Source organism: Heliangelus exortis, chromosome 2 (genome assembly GCF_036169615.1).
Source record: "Heliangelus exortis chromosome 2, bHelExo1.hap1, whole genome shotgun sequence".
Lineage (NCBI taxonomy): Eukaryota > Metazoa > Chordata > Aves > Apodiformes > Trochilidae > Heliangelus > Heliangelus exortis.
In genome coordinates, this window is record NC_092423.1 from 53,226,851 (window position 1) to 53,245,092 (window position 18,242).

The 18,242-nt window shown below is 42.5% G+C and overlaps 3 protein-coding genes across 5 annotated transcripts; 1 reads left to right on the forward strand and 2 right to left on the reverse strand.

The window, feature by feature from the left end:
* Nucleotides 1–456: 456 nt before the first annotated feature.
* On the reverse strand, nucleotides 457–4,353 carry C2H7orf25 (chromosome 2 C7orf25 homolog). 3 transcript variants are annotated; one of them, XM_071736181.1, is made up of 3 exons: nucleotides 3,312–3,455; nucleotides 2,290–2,403; nucleotides 457–2,031 (listed from the first exon to the last, which is right to left on the reverse strand). In XM_071736181.1, the coding sequence occupies exon 3, from the start codon at nucleotides 2,013–2,015 to the stop codon at nucleotides 747–749; it is 1,269 nt and encodes a 422-aa protein (XP_071592282.1). In that variant the 5' UTR covers nucleotides 2,016–2,031; nucleotides 2,290–2,403; nucleotides 3,312–3,455; the 3' UTR covers nucleotides 457–746. The 3 variants fall into 3 exon arrangements, with proteins under 3 accessions (XP_071592282.1, XP_071592284.1, XP_071592283.1); XM_071736183.1 differs by lacking the exons at nucleotides 2,290–2,403; nucleotides 3,312–3,455 and adding an exon at nucleotides 4,254–4,353; XM_071736182.1 differs by lacking the exon at nucleotides 2,290–2,403 and having other exon boundaries at nucleotides 3,312–3,434.
* A 2,032-nt stretch (nucleotides 4,354–6,385) lies between these two features.
* Nucleotides 6,386–11,956, reverse strand: PSMA2 (proteasome 20S subunit alpha 2). The gene is made up of 8 exons (XM_071736184.1): nucleotides 11,819–11,956; nucleotides 10,121–10,197; nucleotides 9,362–9,494; nucleotides 8,879–9,001; nucleotides 8,402–8,483; nucleotides 7,239–7,312; nucleotides 6,737–6,794; nucleotides 6,386–6,654 (listed from the first exon to the last, which is right to left on the reverse strand). Exons 1-8 carry the CDS (start codon nucleotides 11,857–11,859, stop codon nucleotides 6,538–6,540), a joined length of 705 nt encoding a protein of 234 aa, XP_071592285.1. The 5' UTR covers nucleotides 11,860–11,956; the 3' UTR covers nucleotides 6,386–6,537.
* A 272-nt stretch (nucleotides 11,957–12,228) lies between these two features.
* MRPL32 (mitochondrial ribosomal protein L32) lies at nucleotides 12,229–14,227 on the forward strand. Its single transcript, XM_071736185.1, has 3 exons — nucleotides 12,229–12,376; nucleotides 12,582–12,763; nucleotides 13,360–14,227. The coding sequence occupies exons 1-3, from the start codon at nucleotides 12,253–12,255 to the stop codon at nucleotides 13,612–13,614; spliced, it is 561 nt and encodes a 186-aa protein (XP_071592286.1). The 5' UTR covers nucleotides 12,229–12,252; the 3' UTR covers nucleotides 13,615–14,227.
* The last annotated feature ends 4,015 nt before the right edge of the window (nucleotides 14,228–18,242 follow it).

The following is an 18,242-nucleotide window of genomic DNA, read 5'->3' on the forward strand; positions in this document are numbered from 1 at the left end:
CTCTGTCAAACACAGACTGAAGCTGGGTTCTGCATGCAGAAAAGAGTAAGAGAAAAGCAAAGCAGATTTGCCTCTTTGATCTGCTGCCACTGGCTGTACAGTTTGGTCCAAGAGTCACAACATATTGTTGTCAACTCCAATGTCGACTTATTTTCTGGGAAATTTAAAGATGTTGCCCAATTCAGTCTAACATGGCACACAGACAGAGGCTCCTTTCAGAAAAAGGAAGACTTATGTTGGTTTCTATTCGCGGCTAATACTCACACCTTCAGGAAACAGCATACGCTCAAAAAAGGCATAGGTCTCTGAACAAGGTATTTCTAAATCAACTAAGAATTCAGTTGAATAGAATAGGGGAAAGAAAGATTTAAGTTCCACACAAGTCATGTCTGAAGTCAATTTAAGGGTGCTGAATTTAATCTGTCTGAAGTGGACAAAAATGACAAGGCACAATAGTAACTGTGCTTTCACTCAAATTTTAATAGGGATGGATACATTTATTATACTGTAAGCCAGTTAAAATTTTTCACTGAAATCTTATTACCTTAGTGAATAAATTAATGGTCAGTTGAACAAAAAAAAGCAGGAATTGAATAAAGATACTACAAATCCTTTGAGGAATCTTTCCACTGCTACAGTTACTGCTTTCACTGATACACACCCAAAAATGTATTGTGATGACTTATTTCTCCAAATGCCTTCATTGCAGCACCTGCAGTATTTCAATCACTAACTCATTTAATGACTTATAGCCCATTGTCAGGTGGGCAGCTCTTTGGTAAAGGTGTGGCAACAGATTCTTTGCTTTCTGTTAATGCTCGTGGCTGGTGGACAAAAACACTAAACTTGACACCTTGGTTAGCTGCTGCCCTCACAAACCCACTATTTGCAGTCATGGTGATGGCTTTTAAAGTGTCTCCGGTCCCAAAAATGGTTAGAGAACGGCTGTTAATTTTTGAACTAGCCACAAGTCCTAAGGCACGGTCAGATGGCTGATCTGGCACCACATTAATTCTTTTAACAAGCAATGCAGCTCTCTCTTTCTCCCCCGGTCCTCCAAGTGTTTCCAAGATGGACTGAAAATCTCTGACAGCAGATTCACAGGCAAAGAGCTCTTTCCCCTCCATGAACTTCTCCAGCTGAGGCAGGACTCTCTCCTTCCTTTCTTGAGCTGCTTGCTCTGTAAGCACTTTTTCTTTGAAGACGAAGTAGCAGCCACCATAGCTCAGAGCAGAGACATAGGTAATTAAGGTAGTGATGTCCAAGTTAACTCTATTGCACACATTTACTTTGATCTGGGTAGGAAAAGCAATGCTGGCCACTAAGTTTTCCCGGTCCACTCTGGTCACCTGCAGGAGTTCAGGGCCTTCTTCATCTGACTCACTGGTGCTAAGGTGCTGGTTTTCTGTAGATGGCTCTGCCAGGGAGTTCACAGCCACAATGTCTCCTCGCACAGATATTCCCATCTCCTTGAGTCTCTCTGCCATAGGACTGGACACGCTGTTGTAGAATGCAAAGATTATATGGGGATTGCTGTACTCCACGGGCTGCTGACGGCTGGCTTGCAGGAAGTCCTCTGCCTGCTCAATAATGCTTTTGTCACCATATTGGCCTCTCCCCAGCCAGATGTTATGCAGAGCCTCAGCCTTCCGCCCAATGGCCTTCACCCACGTGTGACCTCCATTTGCAACAACATCTACCACCAGTGTCTGTTTGTCTCCAAACCTGTCCTCATAGGCAAAGACGTGGAGGACACTCACAACATCCTCCAGGTTCTCTGCTGACTGAATAATGGCTTGGAGATGGGTAAGGTTTGTACTCTGCAGATGGGATTCTTTAATGGCCACCTTCCCTGCCTCCACCTTGTGTAAGAAGTTTAGCTCGGCTTTCAGTTTGCCACATAGTTTTGCCCCACCTTCTATTCTTCTTTTCTGGGATTTGGAAAGCGCTTCTGCTCTCTCGATCAATTCTTTGGCAATGGCAATTCTTTCACAAAGCAGGGACTGCACAGACATGTTGGAAACATTATTCCTATCAAGTGAAAGCAAAAAAGATTGTTATTACACAGCCAAAACCAAAGAGGTCTTTGCAACAATATACACTGGGGTTGTGAGGTGAATTTAGTGCAACTGCTACCGATGGTGTAAAGCACAAGCATCAGGAACCCCAGCAAAAGTCCCACTGACAAGTTCAATTCCTTTCCTTTGTCTCTGGGGATCCAATCTACAGCCTCAGAAGATTTCAGTCCTCAGCAAGGGAGAAAAGCAGCATTCAGGTTTCCATACATACCTTACAAGTTTTTTGTTCTTCCTCCTATATGCAAGTCCTTCACTGTCACTTAGAGAGATCTTTGCTCTCACGGGCCATTTGCAAAAGAGGCCACCCAGAGCACAATTAGAAATCCTGTTAATGCCATAAGTAAATCTCACCTCTTGTTCTCACCACAGTTGCCATTAAAAAAATAAAAGCTACCCACTGTGCTTACAGAAATACCTATAAAATGTAATGCCAGGCTCCAAGCAAGTATTTTAACACAGCACAGAGAAAGCCCATTCTATTTCACGATTATGGGTAGCACACAACTCTGTCCTCTACAGCTTCCACCTTAGTGTATGTGCCCTGAACAACCTCCTGGCAAAGTTTCACCATTACACAGCATTATGACAGACTACATTTCATAATTCTAGAGCCAGAAGGATCTAGAAATCTTTGTTTTCTAAGTACTACTGGAGATTTAATGTGTTGTATCTGGTTAGTCTATTCCATCACATCCATATTACTTTAGTAAGTCTCCCTGAGGAATGTATTGATTACTTAACCAGTGTGGGCTGTCTTTGAAAAATGAAGGATTCAACACTATGAATAGTATATGTATATATATATACTATATATATATAGTGTGTATATATATATAAATGCTCCTATAATTCTTACCTAAATTGTATATTGAAGAAAACTGGTATCAAGGAGCAAGACAAACACAGGTTCAAACACTTTCCCTCCCTGGATGTGTTGGAGACCAGGCTGGATGGGGTTTTAAGAAACCTGATCTAGTGGTAGGTGTCCCTGCCCATGCAGGGGGGTTGGATCTTTATGGTCCCTTCCAAACCTAGACATTCTGATCCAGCTGAAAATGAGTGACAGGATACAGCCTGAGTCCTACAGCTCAACTGTGGAGCCTTGCTTCAAGCAGTTGAGGTCACCCTTGCATAAAGGACAAGTTCAAATACCAGCAGCAGTAATTACTACTGGCCCAGTCAATATTCAACTCCATCAAAATCTCCTTTTTCTCAAACAAAAAAGCCCAATACCTTCCCACACGACCTCTTCAGGGTCAGAGGGGCCAGTGAAATCAGTCCTTCACCAAAGTCCTCACCATTTCCACAGATTTATTTTTACGAGTAAAAACTCCACAATTGCTACTTTGACACCTCCCACCACAGCAGCTTCAGCTTCTGCAAACTCAACAAGGCTTCAAGACGAAGATTATTTCAAGATTTCTGGTGAAAACGAGCCCACAAACCCAGCTACTTTTTCAGCGCAAAAATTGCCAGGTGGCTTTGCTAACAGCCATAAGGCCTGAGACAAAGAACTACGCCTTAAAATGAGGTGTGGGGGGGTGCAGGTAACAACATCTTCCACTTAAATGCCGACTGCCAGAAGGAGCCTCCGGGTATCTCTTACTAAGGCGGCCACAGGCAGCTCGGGCGGGGAGACCCACCCGCACACAAGCGGGACACGCCCGCCATTTCATCCCGCCCCTCAGGGCCGGCCCCCTCGCCCGCCACCCCTCAGCAGCCGCGTTGCATCCCTCCGCTCCTGCATCTCTCCTCGGCGCGGAGCGGCGGGCATGGCTTCCTCTCTCGCCCCCGGCCCCGCCTGGCCTGGCCTGGCCCGGCCCGGCTCGGCCCTGACCGCGCTCCGCGATTACGTGGAACGGCGCCTGGGAGGTCGCGGCGCCATCTTGGCTGAGAGCCGGGTGTCCTCGGAGCTTGTCCCGGGCACCTCTCGGCGGCACCGGCGATCCCTGGTGAGCCCCGGCCGCGCCGCGTTGCCTCGCCCGCCCCCGACCCACCGTCCCCGCAGGACAGGCACCGGGACTGCGGCGGCTTCGGGGCGTGAGCCTCTGCCGTCCTTACCCCCCTAGTCACTATCGGTGCGCCACAAGCCCGAGGCAGCTTCGCCTCTCCGGGCGCTCCCGGGCTCCGCTCCCTCCCCGCCGCCTTCCCCCGGCGCCCACAGCCCATACTCACAACTCGGCGGCACCAGCCTTCGCCTCGGACAGCAGCAGGAGGCGGCCCCGATCGGCGTGGCCTGGCGTGGCTCGGCCCGGCCCGGCCCAGCACCACCCCCGGGGCCGCCGGGCGGGGACAGCCGCCCCACCCGCCTCGTCTCGGCCCTGCGCTCCCGGCCTAGCGTGCCGGCACTCCGGGAATCGGCTGTCCTCGAAGAAATATGTATATTGTCCTGGAAAGTCTTTATGACGAAGAAATAGTAGATTAGATCAGAAATAACAGAGACAAATTAACCTTGTCTTGAACCTTAGCAGGGAAGAAGCAACCGTGACTCAGTGCATGTTGGGTCCGTGAAGTTCAGGTAAAAAAATTCTTAAGGTTTTCTTACACAAGGCCTTATTAAACCGTTTGGGAATAAAGGTGAGCAAGCACCCTCGTTTGTGCTGAGGTGCAGCCTACTCCTAATCTGTGTGTCCCAAACTTTTCCCATGCTGCAGCAATACTCTTGCAGCACCAGAGAGCCTTCACCCTCTCTCCACCTACTACTGATGGCTGAATCCTACAGTAATTGTCTCGTCCAGATGATTTCACAAGATCCTGCAATGCAACAGTAAGCCAAAGCAAGCTGTAAGGGGGTAACTGCACCACTATCACACTGAAACCTACTTGAAGTCATAACTTCATGAAATGGTATGCGTACAGTGTTTCTCAGATCCCAATCCTACTGGTTTAAAAAAAAAAAAAAAAAACGGTTTAAGTTTCACACTGTCGAGTCCCTTGAAGCAGATCATCTTCCATGACATGCAAATCAAGCACATTACCTACTTTACGTGATCAGTGTCTCTTCTTTCAGATGACTGCACTCGGAACAAGATAAATGGAGCAGTCATACTTCATGATTAAAGTATCCAAGCTTGCAATTTGTCATTTCTCAGATATTAACAGCATTTGTCCACTTTATTCCCTTCACCCCCCTTTATATAGTGAGTTCTTTTACAAAATACAATGAAGCTAATATTAAATAACTAAAGAAATTAATTGCACTTTTTGAAAGTAACTACAGCCACCATGTAATCTGCACTAGTATGTCGCTCCTTAAATTCCAAGGATTTTTAATGGTTCCCTGGTGTTTAAAGGTGCCCTTTAAATACTGGATAAAATTCAGTTTCTATTCTGGACATACAATCATCTGAGTATAGCAACAATTTCATTATAGGATAAAGCAGCTTTAAAAAACCTTCACATTCCAAATTATATCACCTTCCCCATCAGAACAGTGTAGTATCAAGGTCTATCTGCCACGACTAAGATTGTCTAATACTCTAAATATAAAGCCCAAATTCAAAATACTATGCATATTCATTCCAAAGTACACCAAGTGCCATGAACTTTGATTCTCTGTAGGGCTTAACGTGTATCAAGGAGCTTTAGGACTCCTAAACAGTGTAAAAACCATTCTGCACAACTAACAGCTCAGTAGCTCATCAGAATGAGTGACAATAAATAAACCATTAGACTATGGTATAGACTTACCCTTCTCATTTCACACAAAGCATAGAGCAATTAAATATTGCCACAGAAATTATGATGGGGGGAATATGACAGCATCCCTCAGAGAGACAGCCTAAGAACTCTGACAGGGAAGTTAGAACACATCATCTTAAAGCTTTTTGTCACAAAATGTATGGCAGTAGTGACAGCATTCTCACTTCTCAAGGCACGCTTCTATTTGTTCTCAAATAAAAAAGGTGCCACCATTTAATAATAATCAAACCACACGTTATTTTACCAATTCAAACAGTTTACATTCCTATAAAGCATGGACTGAAGTGACCTGGTACAAGATGACATTCAGACTGTCTAACAAATGTACTAAATTCACATTGCCACCCATTCACAATGTTGTTCCATAACAATATGGAGTAAAACCAATACCACTTCTGAACTACATACTTCAGTAAAACTACCCCAAGTGGCAGCTGTCTTATCCTCTAATGGGGTGGAGGGAAGTGGGGAAAAAACATCGACATTTATACCAGTTAACAGGTACCCAAAGGACAGTGCTTTCTTTATGCAGAGCACAAGTTTCCATACAATGCACAGAACAGTGAGTACATTTAAATTATTAAAGCACAGGAAGAGATAGAAGATACTGGGTTTGTTTTGGTTTTTTATTTCTTCCACCACCTGTAAAACAAGTAAAATTCTACAAATGGGAATTCTTCAGTTATTAAAAAACAAAAAAAACCAACCACAGCCCCCTTAAAACATTGTTTTGTCACACTGTCTTGCTTGGTTTCTACTACGCTATTGCAGCCAAGTAGTCCTTAACCTCAGTTGGAGTGAGCCTCCTAAAACCAGCTTCATTGCAGATGCCAACTTCAATGTTGTCTTCTGTCATTTGCCCCTCGAAGCTCTCCTATTAAAGAAAATACTGATCAATGCATCACATCTTTGATGTCGTAACAGGAAGCAACTTGTATCTTAAATATTTTGCTAACCTTCAGTGTTAAGATAGCTGTATGAATGGCATCTTCAAGCTCCAAATCTTCATTGTATCTGTAAACAGAAGTTCATGTATTTCAGCATGGGACAATGGTCTTTGCAAATCCTAATAATCCCGGAGTTTCTAAAACCCCAAACACTACTAAAACCTTCCTGTTCTTCATACAAATTTTTGCTTAGTTTGTATGCACTGTGATATTAACAGTCAGAATTATTATTTGCAAAAAAAAAATATTTCACTACTTTTCCTGCTGACACTATAGAACAGTACCTTTGCAAACCATTCAATATAATGTTTACTGCACTGAAATAAACCTCCATAAACACAAAATCTGGAGTTTACATAAAGCAGATTTCCTCTTCACATGTAAGTAAACTGGAAGCATCATATCTTAAGTAAAACTTTGTTCTGATAATCTGCATTTTTTATCTAGCTGTTCTACACAGAACCTGAACAAAACAGATAGTATAATTTCCAAGAAGTATCAAATACATTACCTTTTCTCAAGGAATGTTTTCCCATTGACATAATTTTTTCCCATTGCTGTTGCTTTCCACGCAAAGTAAGCTCCCTGTAAAAGCAATGATCTATTGAATTGTTTTGTGTAACTTAAGTCAAACATTACATATTCAGTTATTTCATAAAAAGTATAGAAGCAATTATGCAAACACTGAATGTTCTGAGAACACAGGAGACTATTCTTGATCATATTTAGACTAATTTTATGTGAAACATATGCTGTGAAAATGTACAAAGCATTTGTATAGTGCCCTACTTATTTTCATCCTCCCACTACTTTGAACGATTAAGTCATTACCATAGTTCTGATTTAGGATTCTCTAAACAAAAATACTATGTTTGCCTTTGAGAATGAATATAGTACAATCTTTCCTGAGGTTCACTCCATACTGTCATCTTTTTTAAGATTACATAGTGTAAACAACTTGTTGCAAGTCAGCCATCAGATTTATCTTGGCTACTAATAGGACATTTAGCCACCACTTCTCTCTCCTCTGGCATGAAGACCGTCAGCAGTTCTACGCTTCAATCAGGGTGCCCTACACAAGGCATCTGCACTTTGCTTTTTACATTCAAGCATCAAGCAGTAACTCAACTTTCTGAAGCTTATCAATAATCACTACAGCAACCATGGGTTTTGTTTGAGCTAGTGCTACAACTCTCACATGCATCAAAGGGGAGTTTCCCAGAAGTGCAGCACAAGCACAGCAAAAAACCTCACTTCAATTAGCCACTGCCATTAAATGCTGAAGTATTTTCATTACTTTTCTTGAAGCAAAAAGTCTTGGCATAAACTGCATTCAGATTAGGAAACAGTAATTTAAATAGCATAAGCAATCAAAAATTTTTTTTCTGGTAGCTGCTGCAGAATGCCACAGTTACTGACACTACCAGCTAGATGGGAAGATGTGAAAAGGGAAGGTGATTTCCATCAAAAACAGCGGCTGCCTTGAGGGACACCTCAAGCAATGCATGCACATGTACAGGCAGGTTCCAGGCTTCCTCCAAGCACCTACTGACTTCTGACATTATGTTAAGGGATCTTTTGCTCTACCTCTGGATTCTTCCTTTCATCACAGAAAACATTTCATGAGTGCATACAGAGTTTTAGGAGTAGAATTTATAAACGTAAGATACTTACAGACGGATCTGACTGAAACAAATAGGGCCGCCCCTCATTCCAGCCACATATTAGCAGTGATACACCAAAGGGACGAACACCACTACATATATAAAAAAAAACAAAAAAACCAAACTTAAAGCAAACTATCACAGCTGATATGCAAAATGTATTCAATGTAAACCAACAATGACCGACTTATTTTGGATGTGTTAACCCTCCCCTAAAAGCTTCCCACCATCCCAGAGCAGTGATCAGGAATGACCAAGCCAGCCAGCAGTACAAAACCAACAGCATGCTGCCTTGTTGGACATTTTGGTTTGCAGGAAGACCCCATCTCACCCACTGCCAGCTACTGCTCTTTCTGACAGCCTACTCTCTGTGGACATTTGCCATTGAAAAACTGTCTTTCAAATGCAAAAAATCAAATCATCTCGTAGTTATTATTCCTTACATTTAAGCAACATACCCATTATAAGCAACTTGAAAATGACATACCCAGACTGCGTGTATTCCTGCATCACAGAAGCAATTCTCTGTACTAGCTGAGCTGTTGGAATGGGCTCGTGGTAAACCAAGTAATATTGCTGGGCCAGTTTCCGAGCTCTGTGCACAAGTACTCTAAAAACAAAGACAAAATTAGTATGTCAAAGAAATCCCAACTAGTTGTTACAACTACAATTAAAAACTTGCAATAAATACTATGCTAAGGAGTTATACATCTGGCATAACACCAGGGTAAGAAAACACAGACTGTGCTGGTTTATCTTCATTAACGAAGTGATCTCTGAAATTCTTAAACTGAATCTAAGGTTGAATTACACTGCAGTTCATTCCCTAGTCATGCTTTAGACAGGTTATTTGAATATATTAAGAAAAGCTTTGAATTTCATACACAGTGGAATAGAATGTTACTGAGAAAGAACCAGCTAACTGCTGTCTAATGCATCTAAATGGTAACGAAGCATTATTTTTAAATACCTGTAGTCTGGACCCATACCACTGTACACTAAACCTATATGTTTGGTGATTGGTTCCACTTTGTGGACACTCCTTTCATCATAAAGAATGGATTTCTGCTTCTTCTCCGTTGCCAACACCACTCCATTTGCAGCTGGAAAGGAACAAAATTTGGTTTTGGGATTTTTTTCAGATATTAAACTGAAATTATGGAAAGTAGTCAAAACACAAAACAGGTTTACTGAACTGTAAAAAATTTTGCTCCTACCTAAAAAGAACCCTTCAAGTTTACAATCACATAAAATACATACTTAAATGCATCCACCCAACACATTGTTTCTCATTTTAAATAATCACACTGCTCCCATAATCCCACTCTAAAGATTCTGAAGCACATTAGTAACTGAGCAGTTGTTAACGTTTTTGTGCAATTTATATATGAACTCACAGCTGGAGTTGTTTACTTGAGACAGGAACACAAAAAAAAAAAAAAAAAAAAGTCTGCTTCTACCAGCTGAGCTTCTTCAAAATCACCCAAGTGATTTCCTTCTTCACTTAGCATGGAGCATTATCCTCCCTTCTTTCTAAAAAAATGCTGAGTTGCAGAAAAAACCATGAAATACTAAACTCACTAAAACCATGAAAATCCTCTGAAAGAAAATCAAAATCTGTAATAGAAGCAAACTGACAACACAGGAAATAGTCCAACCCATTTTGATTCTCCCAATTGATACTCAGAATCTTGAGTCATTCACTAGCGTAGTTATTTTCTGAATATACCTTTAATCCCAACAGATGGAGCTCCTGCAGCCACTGCAGCCAAAGCATATTCAATCTGAACAAGCTTTCCAGAAGGACTGTAAAGGAAAACGTAACAGTAAGCAAAACATTCTGATATGCTCAAATGTTTCCTAAAACCATCTGATGCTAACCTGCTTTTTAGCCTCTTTACACCTAGCACCAGCATATTCTAGTTGGAATTAAAAAACACCTCAAGTCTGAAAATTCACAACAGTATCTAACAGAAGGGAACTGGTTCAGCACACAACTCCCTGCTGCACAGTGCTACTGCGATAGTCACACAGGACCTGTCTGCAACCCTGATGGACACCAATGTGTCTCAGATAGAGAGCAGTCACTGGGATGCAAGCTGAAGGAGGACAAGTCTGTTCTACAACTTTATAGCATTTTTAAAAAGTATGCCACCTGGGGAAAAATCTTCAAAGCTTCTCCTGCCTTTCTACTGAACTGGCATTACACATGGGGCTTACAGAAGTCTTCAAGACACCTATATTCACTGCTGAAAGGTAGAAGCAACACAGCTACTTGCTTTGACTGAGAAGCAAAAAACCAGGTCAACAGCACGAGACAGAAACAGTTCCCATTCCATCCTCAGGTATTCCTGCACTTTGTTTTGGTGATCCATGTCCTTCCAGTAACAAACAGAATCAACAGAACAGAGCAGCAGGTGTCAGGATGACAGAGGAACTCATCCAGAATGAGGATGACCAAGAGGCCCTTTCCAGATCCCCAGGAATCAGTACTGATCCAATCACTCATTGCACAAATGAACTTGCAAGTGGGATCTATTCTCTGTCCTGTATTTGACACTGCAGATGCAGAAGTAAAATTGAAAACCGTGTAGCTCTGTGCTTAGAGAAGTTAGAAGAACAAATCAAGCAATAATGAACTAGTGTAGTTATTTATAAACCGAGTAAACTGCGTAGAAAGGTGACAAAGGTTACTTTGTACATGCGATCATGCTACATCTGGGCTGCGCACAACACAACCTGCAAGGAAAGCACCGCCTGCAAAGTGCAGCAGAAAGGGAAACAAACGATTTACAACTCATCTGCAGGATTCTTCCATTCCCACATGTGCAAAGTTTCTTGTGAAGCAAGCTCTCAACATACCCAATCATCACGCATTTCCAGTCAGTTCAGAATTACACAATTATCACCCAGCCAAAAGCGTGGGTATGGGGACCCTAAATTTGCTAAACCGTTATACCAAGGTCTCGCTATAAAGCCCTACCAGTGACAAGAGAGACCTTCGTTTGGCGCCACATAAACTGTGACCTACTGTGAGAGGAGAGGCAAACAGCGACTGCACTTGGGAGATCAGGTGGGACTCGGGACCCATCACATCACCCTCCTCACTCCCCGGATGCGCCTGCAGCCCTTCAGCTCCCGAGGACTCCTGGCAGCTGCGGCAAGCACCCTCCTCAGGCGGAGGCCAAGCCACCTGATCCCCACGCTAGCCCCTCCTGCCCGGGTCCCGCCACCGCCTTCCCCCCGCACTCGCAGGCCCAGCTCCGCGGACACCCAGGGGACGCCATGACTCTGCAAAGTCCCCACCCCGTCCCGCCCCGCCGACGGAAGAACGCTTCGCGTAGGCTGTGCACCGGACTGCCCCTGGCCTGCCGTCCTGCCCGCCGGGAGCCCCGGCCTGCAGCCCTCTCCCCCTTCCCCCGAGTACCTGAAGGTAGTGAGGGAGAAGCTGTAGCCGCGCTCCGCCATCTTGGATCAAACCCCTCCGCTCCCTTCCGCGCAGGCGCAACCCCTCCTCCTGCTCCTACACGAGGACACAGCGAGCGCGCTGATTGGCAAGGAGGAGGAGAAGAGCGGGGCATGCCGGGAAGCGGTGCCAGGCCGCCGGGGAACCCGATTGGCCAGGGTGAGCGCGGTGAAGCATGGGAATTGAAGTCCGCCAGCTTCCTCCGCCCTACCCCAGGCTCCTCGTGGCGGGAGGGATGCTGGGACTTGAAGTCCTGGTCTCCGCCCCTGCTCAGCCGCCAAGCGCTCAGGGCACTCGGTTTCCCAGAGGGCTCAGTGGCAGGAGCCACGCACCCTCGAGCGAGCGACCGCCTTCCCCTCCCCTGAGGCCTGGGCGGGGCTGGGTGGGGCGGTGGAATGGCGGCGCTTGTGGTGTTCCACTCTCCTCTGCCGCGCATTCGCGCTCTCCTTCAGCGCTGCTGGGGCCGCCTGGAGCGCGGCCTCTTGCCGGGTCTCTCCGGGGGTCAGAACCCTCCTTGGGGTGGGCAGTCGCTTTTTCTTCTCTTGGCTGAAGGAGAGGGCGGCATCCGGGCTGCAGGGCTGGGAAGAGTGAGGGAGCGGGGCGGGAGGCGCCACTTGCTGCTCTGACCTCCTCGCTGTCAGGGGGTGTCAGAGGCGCCCCCTTTCCTTGTCCGCAGGGGAAAATGGGTTTGGGTGTAACGAATTACCTTCTCGTTTTCCTTCAGGACCAGCGCTAGCTGTCCAGGCTCCCGCTTTTCTTCCACAACCACCAAATGACCCAAGCGAGAGTAATGAGGCACCAAGCTTGTTAGACAGCATCTTGTGGATGGCGGCACCGAAGAAAAGACGCACCATAGAAGTGAACCGCTGCAGGAGAAGAAATCCCAATAAGCTTATAAAAGTAAAGGTAATATCCAAATTTCCACAAGCTTGCCACCTCATTAACTGCAAGTCATTTTGCTGATAGAGAATCCTGTTGGAGTGAGGCTTAAGCCAATTGTTTTTCATCTCAATCCTTTTAGAGTATCATCGTGATTAATACTCACTGAAAAAGCTTTTTGGAGTTTGTTTATACATAAGCTTAAATGACACTGTAATCTTCAAAATACTTTGTAACAGGCACAGCCATCATGTGTGACAGTCTGAGGTTAAATAAAAGGGACAATCAAAATATGAATTGTAGCTAAACAACTAGCCTTAATAGAAGAGGTCTGCACCTTTTGTGCATGTAATTGTGTCAATAGGTTTTTAGTCTTCCAAACATCAGTAGACATAATGATATGGGTATTGACTGAACAGGCTATTTTTAGTAGTAGTAGTAGTAAGTATTTTGATGTAGCAATACATAACAGAAAAACAACACAGCAGAATAAATTTGAAAAGTCAATTGAATTTCTCTGGCCTTTCATTCAACATTTTTAGTAGTTTGTGATTGTTCCCTGTTCCTTTTGTTGCTGTTGTTCAAGTTACAAATTTTTTCTGTTTTCCACTGTCTTTTTTTAGAGAAACATAGATGTTTGTCCTGAGTGTGGAAACTTGAAACAGAAACATGTCCTTTGCGGCTATTGCTATAAAAAGGTCAAAGCAGAAACTCGTCTGATACGTCTGGAAATACAGAAAAAGGAAGGAGGACCATTTAATACTCCAACTGTAGAGACTGTTGTCCTTTATGATGGAGAGAAGCCCACAGAAAAAGATGAAGGCAAGCGGATCATTGAACGGGCCAGGAAGCGCCCATCTTGGTTTGTTCAAAATTGATGCTGTTGAACTAAAGCTAATCAAAACAGTTGCTGCAGCAGGAAAAATCATGGTTTTCAAGAATGTTTTCTTTCTTTTGTTCACCCAGTGGTGTTACAGAAAACCTGTGAACTTTGGGAAGCCTGTTTGTATTTGGTGTCGTGCCATATGGTGGGTCAGTCATGTGTTGTTTCTGTAGCATGCATTAGGAAATGCTTTTCAGTGATACATCACAGCAGTCAAAAATCAAAGAGAAATCAGGATCTGCCTTGGGTTTGGACATCTACATACAGTATACTTAAAATCTGTATGCTAACGTTCTGTTTTTTCAAATAACATTTTTTTAAGAAAGGAAAAACATTCAGAGATGTAAAATAAAATACATTAAGTTTCCCAGGGAAACCTGCATTCTGTTTTTGAGTTCTGCTCTTTTGGAGGTAAAAAAAAAAAAAACAAAAACAAAAACAAAAAAAGCTCAAAATCAGTGTTGATTAGATAAAAGAGATGTTAGAAGGCGATAGATTATTTGTTTATTTCTGTGGCTCTTAACAGTATCTGCCTGGATCTTTCCACAGTTCTACTCTTGGAAATACTCTGTGATATTCCCAATTTTGCGTAAAATACTGCCATGTAGCTTTTTTGCTTTTTCTGTACCTGACTGAAGGATAAGTGTTTCTTGTTCTTGTCAGTATTTAAAATAACTTTGTGTTTTAAAGGGCAATTTTTTTTCCCTTCAAAGTGCACTTGATTTCTTCAGTGAAGTAATGGATTGAAATAGTGTCTCTGGAAACCTGTAAATCTGACAGGGCTCAAAGCTGGCTGTTCGCAGCTGTTGGCATTGAGTAGTCTGGGTGGTCGGTGTGTGCTTGGAAATCCACGAGGAAAGGCGATGCCTTCCTGTCCTGAGGCTTCCACAGGGAGAGGGCAGCTCTGCCCTCTGCTGTCCGCTGGTGCTCTAGAGTCAGCACTTTGCTGTTGGTGTTCAGTTTAACCACACTGTAGCACCATTTGGTTTAAGATTAAGACTGTTTTCGGTTTTAGGTTGGGATTTCAAAGGGTGCTGTTTGATATTACAGTTCAGCCATTCTAATACCTATTTGCAGCCAAAAAACTCATGCCAGTTTCTAACACTGGCTGGGTTGCCCTTGTGTTTCCTTGGTCCTTGGGTGTATCCACTCCTGTGTTGGCCTAATTTGGGGAGCTGTGCTGGCAGAAGACAGATCCCTGGCTTTTTGGGGTTTTGTTTTCAGTGGATACTTCTCTGTAACTTGGCTCAGGTCAGGGTTAGAAAGTGGCAACGTGTGCAGTAGGAATACAAAAGTGAGGATGCAGGGTCACACTTTCCAGAGTAGCCTTCATTTGCATATGAGCCATTTATGGCTGCTTAAGGGGTGGGCGGGCTCATGTGTGCTTTAACACTTCACTTGTGCATCCCTCACTCTGGATTCCATGTTCTGAAACATAACTGATGGGAACAGATGCTAGCAGAGATGTAACATTTCCTCCATAGTATAAGGAAATAATGCAAGATTGTGAGTATAAACTGATGCTACCTATATGATGGTATCCAAGCAAACAGCGGAAGTTCTTTTTGTTTGGTCCAAACAGTATTTAATCCAGTGCTATCTGCTTTTCACTTGTTCAGAACTGAAGCCAATAGAAGGTGGCAAGCAGGAGTCAGAATGGAAAGCTGACTTTTGACAGAGCTGTGTGGGATGAGACTGACGTATTCGAGGTGGGATTAGTCAAGCAGTAAGACAGATGCATCATCCTGGTGGAGAGGTGTGCATGTATTTTAGAGTCAGGTGGAGGTTTTGTGTTTCTTTGTCCACATATTGTAGAAGCAATTACACCTTACTATCTTAGATGCTTTTTATATATTTTTGACAAAGGTTCTGTGGAGAAATAAGTGATATTAGTCTGGGATGCTGAGAGTCATGGGTTAATTTCTCAGAAGCACACAGGTATTGTTTTTTAAAAATTTAAATTCCCCAAACATGAGAGGATGTGGTTTCTGCTAATGAAATAATAACTATAATTGGCAGATATTGTATCAATTTATTGAATTATCAGTGAAGCAATGAAGATGTTTAACATAATTCTTACAAAACATGAGTGAAGTTAGGCTGTGTTAACACTGGACATTTTAAGACACTTGCAAGGTCATGGTTAGGTAATTACTCATTTCCCTGCCATATTGCTTATGTTAGTACTGTGCAATCCAGGCAAGAGGAGATGCCTGATGATGTTTCACAGTTTCAGAAGGTTTCTGAGTAATGTGGGTAAATAGCAGTCATTAAAATGTCTGCTGTTCATGGTCTCTAAAGGGAAGAAATAGAAAAACTGTCAAAGATTCATATATGCAATTGTTATAGTACCAGTTAATTTTGAGAGAAGTAAACTTTTCAGTGAGGAACAGTTTAGTTTAAATGACTTTTCCTTCAAAAGAAGAGAAGTACAGGAAAGCTCACTTTCATAGGTTCATTTTATTAAAACTGACAATACAAAGCTCCATTAGGTGAAAAAAAAAAGAAAACAAAAAAAATTTACAGAATTCCTTTAAAACACAGTTTAGTCTATTACTTGAAATAAGCCCTGGGGTTTTTTTTGTAGTTTCGAAATACAAATTGCAATAGTGCTTACATATAAACATACACTTTTTAAAACAACATAAATTAAGACTAACAAAACCCAATCTATTTGTTAACAAATGTTGTACTGCAGAATCCATTTAGAAACAAAAATTACATGCCTCAGAGGAATTTCTCTCTGAAACAAAACCTGCAATTTGAGAAAAACATTCTGAGAATGTCTGAAAATTTCATATGATTTTATACATACTGCATTGGTTAAGTTTTCCTTCTGTAGGGATTTTACTATATTAAAATTATATTATTTAACATTTTAGCAAGAACTAGGAAGATGATGTAGTGTCCTGAAATACAAGGATGCAAGTTGCTAAACAGATTTGTATTGTGCTAAGATCTGCAAAGATAGAGGTGATCTCTGACAGCTGTCAATTACAATATCCATAGGGGCTGAAAAAACAAGTTTCTCTTTAATTTCCCATTTAGCAAGGAAATCTTAATAAAAAGGTTTCTGCACAGTCCCCATTTATTCTGCTGAGCACACTATGCCAGCAAGAGCTGGCAGTGGATATAAAATACACTTCAAAGCACTAGGTGGCAGAGGAGGGTATCTTTCTGGTGAAAAACAGAAGCCAAAGATCACTCATGAGAGAAGAAACCCTCAGTGTCAAATTCAAGAAACTTGCACCTGTGCATGCAAATCTGCAAAACGACTAAATTTGCTAATTACTAGGAATAATATGGTAGTTTTTATGAGACATAGTCTATTGTATTCATTGTTCTGAGCAAATTTCATTAGCTCTGTACTGAGAAGGAATGCACTTTGTATTTTGTGTGTATTTAAGCAGTTCTGCTCTTAGCTGGGGGAACTGCTGGTTTGAAATTGCAGTTGCACCTATTGCTTTCTTCTAATGGAGCTCATTTTCTGTCTCTTACAGATGGCTTTCTAAATTCTGTTGCTTTATATGCCTGGTATATTCAGTTAGTTGGCAGCTAGAAAATCATGCAAATAATAGGTCTGGCAGCATTCCAATTGATTTCAAGGTATAACTGCCTTGAATTTGTAGACCCATAAGGACCAATTTGCAAACAGCAGACACAAAGTGGAAAGAGAAGTAAACCAATGTGGTGTTTACATGAGTAAGAGTTGTTCACAAGGGAATAGAAGGTTGTGTGCTCCATCTAAGTTTTAAGATGTTTTAGGAGCACATGAGTAAGAAATGTGCCCGTATCTTTTGAACTTAAATAAGTTCTTTAAACTACCTTAAGATAATCCTTCTTTCACATCATACGGCTGCATCGTGTAGTTCATATAGTGAATGAGGTTCAGTAAGTACAAGCTGTTTTTAAGCAATTTGACTCTTAACCTGCCTAAATCATTAAGAATGGGGCAAAAATGAGAGCAAAATGAATGAAAGGGATAAGAAGGAAGTAGGCTATGCACCAGTGATGGATCTAGCTTTCTCTGCTCTGTGCATATTAGATTCTGTTTAAGTCAGTGAAATATAATTCAAGGCAAAATTTGGGCCAGTGTACTGAAAACCTGGATATATGAATGTATGCAAGGATATGTATTTTTAGTGCAGAGCATATACCTGTGAAACCAGTGCTGGATACCAACTGTATTGACTTTATAGCTGAAAACTAAGATTGCACGTGGTGAATGCAGTAAATTGAGTTTGATCGTTGAGTTGATGTTCAACTTTTGATCACAAAAGTGATCAGAGGGCTGGAGCACCTCTTCTTTGAAGAAAGGCTGAGAGAGTTGGGGTTGATTAGCCTGGAGAAGAGAAGGCTCCAGAAGAGACTTTATTGTGGCCTTTCAGTACTATCAGGAAGCTTATAAAAAGATGGATACAGGGTTTTTACTGCATTCTGTAGTGATAGTAGAGCAATGGTTTTAAACTAAAATAGGGTAGATTTAGAGTAGATATAAGGAAGAAATTATTTATAGGGAGGGTGATGAAACCCTTGAACATGTTGTCCAGAGAGATGGTAGAAGAAACTTATCCCTGGAAACTTAAGGTCAGCTTGGATGGGGCTCAGAGCAACCTGATCTAG